This window comes from Ictalurus furcatus, chromosome 8 (assembly GCF_023375685.1).
Source record: "Ictalurus furcatus strain D&B chromosome 8, Billie_1.0, whole genome shotgun sequence".
NCBI lineage: Eukaryota > Metazoa > Chordata > Actinopteri > Siluriformes > Ictaluridae > Ictalurus > Ictalurus furcatus.
This window is the reverse complement of record NC_071262.1, coordinates 2,960,302-2,965,013: the sequence shown is the minus strand read 5'-3', so window position 1 is coordinate 2,965,013 and position 4,712 is coordinate 2,960,302. Positions and strand designations below refer to the sequence as shown.

The window sequence follows — 4,712 nt, the reverse complement described above, 5'->3', positions numbered from 1 at the left end:
TTCAATCCCATCGCTATGACTAGAGGCTACATCAACGTTCCATTATATACAGAAATAATATATTAGCAGTGACCTTGGTCTTTTCACGTCGGAGGTCCCAGTGGTATTTTACTCCAAATCAACATCATAGTATTTTGATAGTCTCACTTTTGATCGTTTCACTGGACTCCCGTGTTTGAAAGAACTTGGAAACGTTCTATATATGCTTATATCCAGTAGTTTCCTTTAGTAGTAGACAAATCGGTTACACTGCCATATAGATGAGATGTTGATGCAGGTGGCCAGTGCGGAGAGTCATGTTCGTTACAGATCTGTGCTGTAACTTCGTAAAATACGATAATAATAATACATCTTGCGCCATTTATTTCAGTGTTGCACATAGTGTTTAACACAATACTTTCTTTTATGACTCATTATTGCTACAAATTGGCAAGCAAAATCACATGTTGTCGGTGCTGTCCCACTAGCAACACTTTATTTGTTTTATGGAAGTTCTTAAGCTTTGTCTAATGTAAAGATGGACACCAGAAACTCATGGAGCTTTACACTCACTCCAGTGCAGTCTCACTGAGTATTTCAGTCTCATCGTGGGCCAGTAAAGTCCCCTAAAATGGAGTGTTCCAATGGCATATCTCTATTTAGACCTCCAGGATCCAGCCTGCATGGGCCACAAGTGACTTAGACAACTTACAACACTTATCCAGTCTGTGATTTAACCTGTAAGTGTGTTCTTTGTGCTGGAAATGTTCTTGAACAGAAGTGATTTTGTGACTCCGCTCAGCTGTCCTGGCCCACACCGTAGGTTTGAAGTGGAAGTCCGATGAGAATCGATGGGAATTTGAGTCCTCAGGAATGATGAGAATCGACGATGTGGTACTGAGGGCAAACCTAGTTGCTGCTAAGCGCAGGAACCTCAGGTAGCATGGAGTATTTAGGAGGAACTGTACTTCTGACTAGACCGCGAGCTAGATCGATCCAGACCATTTCCGAGACTTGACCCTTTCCAGCGGACTCCTGAGACCTGCTCAATGGCTGGAAATTTCCTCTGGCACCAGCAACAGAGGCATGACTAAGGGATTAGAAGCAATAGACACAATTAGAGCTTAATCAACTGCTTAGCCACGTCAAATGCGACGCAATGCAAGGTTCGTTTCCATACCTTGAAACAATTTTTGAACTTCTGACTGACAAAGTAGAGAGCCACAGGGTTGATGCATGAGTTGAGGGAGGCCATGTTGATGCCGATGTAGTCCATCACAAGAAGGAAGCTAGCAGCGCAGACGGGGTTAACAGGGGAAAGTTGAGAGAGAAGTAAACAGGAAGTCAGCTGTTGGACTGCATTGAACGTAATTGAACTGCACTGCAAATGCCCTGGCAGGAAGATCTGCTGATGGCCCACTATTTTATCCAAAATCGCCACTGATGAGAAGTATCCAGCTGTGCCAAATGAATTCGGACTGTAAGCTGGTAGAAAATCAAGTAATGGAGAAAGTTCTTACTTACCTCAGGAGCTCACAGCGGCTGGGGTCGTTCGGATTGTAGATGGTCTTTTTTAGGATGCGGCTGACGTGCAGGGGCAGCCAGCAAAGAGCGAAGACTACCACGAGGCAGAATACAGTTTTAGCCACTTCCCGTCTCTTGAAGAGGCAAAACACAAAGCAAAAAAGATCATATGAAAATAAAACATGGGTGACATGGGTGGCTAAATTTAGTGTTTCAAATTACATTCCAAAGAACTCAAAAGGTGCCAGTACCTGCTTCATATGATCATTCAGGGCAATGCGCATTCCTTTCTTCCTTTTCAGCATCTCACATGACATAAGGGTATAGAAGACACCAGTGCAGGCCAGCGGTAAACAGAAGTAAAAGCCAAACAGCCACCAGTCCTTAATATCCTGATAAAACTTTAGGGGAAGAGATTCAAAATGTTCAGTACTTTTCAAGAATCTGGTAACTCTCATGTTTCAGATTCTAAGTCAGAATTCAGATCTTCTGTAAACTGCCACTATGAAGGTAATCAAGATAATTATGGCTCCGTTGAATATGGACCAAAAAAAACCCAAAACCTACCCTTAGAATCTGCCTATGCATGAACTTGTGGTTAAAGGTATAAAGTCTTATTTGTGATTGAATGCAGGGGGAATGTGGTAATACCTGCAGGAACGATGTGGTCTGTACAGGATGAAGCAAGCACACCCGCAGTTTCTGGCCTCGGTAATGTGTCTCCATTATGTCAAAGGCCAAAGCCTCAGGCACTGCTAGAAGCACTGAGAGTAGCCAGATGAGCGTTACTTCTACAGTTTTCCATAGTGGAATCCCCATCCCCTTCACTCGGCTCCATGAGGTCACGGCGTGATATCTGATCAGAGAGCAACGTATGCGACGTTTAATACACGTTGTTGGCATCTTTGATCAAATTATTTACAGAAAGAATCCCCTATGTGCATTGTGAATTTTACACTTATAGGATTTACACGTCAAGAGCACCAGTCATTCACGCGACTATCAGCTTCCGTTAATGTTCACATCGAACATCAGAATTATGCGTGGAAAAAAAAATGTGATCATAGTGACTTTAACCGTGGCATGGTTGTTGGTTTGGTTTGACCGTGGTTGGTGTGAGCGTTTCAGAAACTGCTGACCTTCTGGGATTTGCGACTACAACAGCAGAAGACAATATTGGGTTCCACTCCTGTCAACCAAGAACAGGAGTCTGATGCAAAGGTGGACACATGCTTATTGGACGGTTGAATATTGGAAAAAATACCAGGTGATTTTTTATTATTTTTTTTTTTTCTGTGGACATCTTCAACTGTCCAGTTTCAGTCAACTGTTAGGACACTGTTGTGTGTGAAAATCCTAGATCAGCAGTTTCTGAAATACTTCAACCAGCCCAATTAGCACCGTGACACATTTAGAGTCACTGTAATTAGACTTTTCCCCACCATTCTGATATTTGATGTGAACGTTAACGGAAGCTGATAGTCGCGTGAATGAATACACGCGTATTTAAGATCGATACTATGATGATTTGAAGGTCCCAAGTGGTCAGCTGTTGTCCTTGGCTTCTTTTTATCTTCACTATGTTGTCCTTCAACTTACCTATTGTCCAAGATGTGTCAGTTTTTCTGATGATTGCGTATGTTTATTCTTTGATGTTTTAGATCAGACCAAACATTTCAAAACGGCTAAATAACGCTAGCTGGTATGTACAATCGTACGCGCCTTATCTTACTAACCTGTCAATACTGAGGGCACACAAGCTAAGGACTGTGATGCCCACTGAGGCTTTCTGGATGAATGGCATGAGCTTGCAGATGTACACACCAAATGGCCATTCTTCTGCCAGCAGCTGGAGAGAAAAAAAATAATGTTCTTCTTTAAATACCAGTACAAAAGAAATCGGCGTTAAATATGCATTTAACCATTTAATACATGCGCATTCTTTTTTTCTTTATTTATTTCCTTCAAAAACTGAACTGCAACTGTATCTTGTGTATCTTAAAGTCTAAAGTTGTTAAATTCCTGTCCTTCTAAGCCTTTCTACAATTTTCATAGCATTGGGACAAGCAGTTGCTTCATCTTTCTTTTACGTGACTTGTTTTTTTTTCCCCCCCAGATGTTTGAAACGATTCGATTGTTGTCTTAACAGTATGTGTGTTAAACTACAAAGCTTGTTTCGTGTAGTTTCCATGTTCAAGTAGCTAAGCTTGATATGTAGGGTTGATATATTGGCGTACCATCTCTATGTAGTGACTGTTCTCAAACTTAATTTCCGAAGGCGTTATTAGACGATTATACCATAACTCTGTTGAATTAGTCTTTTATCCATTATACATGATACTTTACCTATCACTACGTTTAAATACGTATTTGGTATTTCAGGTTTTTGTGACATTTTATTTGTTATAAGTGCATCATTTTCCAAATGATGTCAGAGATATCTGGTTCCCATTTCCTGTTCATGCATACTACTTGGCTGAGCTCTTAGTTCGATCGCTGTCCAAGTTTCCTATACACAATGAACCAAATTATCATTCCAGAGGTAAAACTAATATGAGATCTACGCCCTTATCGTATGTCCACCCAACCTTAAACCAAAAATTTACTACGTGAACTGCCTTAGAATAAACTCTACCTTGAATCCAACTCCTTTTATGTATATTATTGCTAACTTTTTTTTTCCACAAAGGTTGTGGCCTATCCTAACTTATCTTCATTTCATCTTGAAATATATATATATATATATATATGCCACTAATGTAAGGGCGCATGACTTTATTTTCCCTACAGCGCTTGCACGATGTGTATCCTACCTTAAACACGTTGATAGGGATGGCAATGAGGATGTAGAGAAGATCTCCTAAAGCTAAGCTGCCAATGAGTACGTTTGGCCCGTTCCTCATGCACTTGTTCTTGTAGATGATACGCAACAGTGTTGAGTTTCCAATGATGCCCACGACAAAAATCAAGCAAGATATGACGGTGTTGATGTACTTAAACGTGTGCTTGATCTCAATGGGTCCGACGCACATGGGTGGGAACGGGCCGCGGGGCGAGCCCCTTGACCCATACTGCTCTGGATTGGAGCCGTTCCAGGCCGTGCTGTCTACCTCCTGATCGGGAACACGTCCGAGTGTAGCCTGGGTTGTGTCACGAGTGAAACGGGAAGCCCGACAGCAGCCTGTCAGGAGCAGAATCAACAGCCACAT

At 41.7% G+C, this 4,712-nt stretch overlaps 1 protein-coding gene across 1 annotated transcript in view; it reads right to left on the bottom strand.

Moving 5' to 3' along the window:
- Positions 1-836: 836 nt before the first annotated feature.
- LOC128611259 (endothelin receptor type B) overlaps positions 837-4,712 on the bottom strand; it is an 8,318-nt gene continuing 4,442 nt past the window's right edge. Inside the window, exons 2-8 of the mRNA XM_053630638.1 lie at positions 4,317-4,712; positions 3,240-3,352; positions 2,155-2,359; positions 1,755-1,904; positions 1,504-1,637; positions 1,160-1,268; positions 837-1,069 (exon numbers count right to left, since the gene is read on the bottom strand). The exon at positions 4,317-4,712 is cut by the window's right edge and continues 52 nt beyond it. Coding sequence (XP_053486613.1) covers positions 932-1,069; positions 1,160-1,268; positions 1,504-1,637; positions 1,755-1,904; positions 2,155-2,359; positions 3,240-3,352; positions 4,317-4,712 — 1,245 coding nt within the window. The 3' untranslated portion in view covers positions 837-931. The remainder of the gene's footprint in view (positions 1,070-1,159; positions 1,269-1,503; positions 1,638-1,754; positions 1,905-2,154; positions 2,360-3,239; positions 3,353-4,316) is intronic.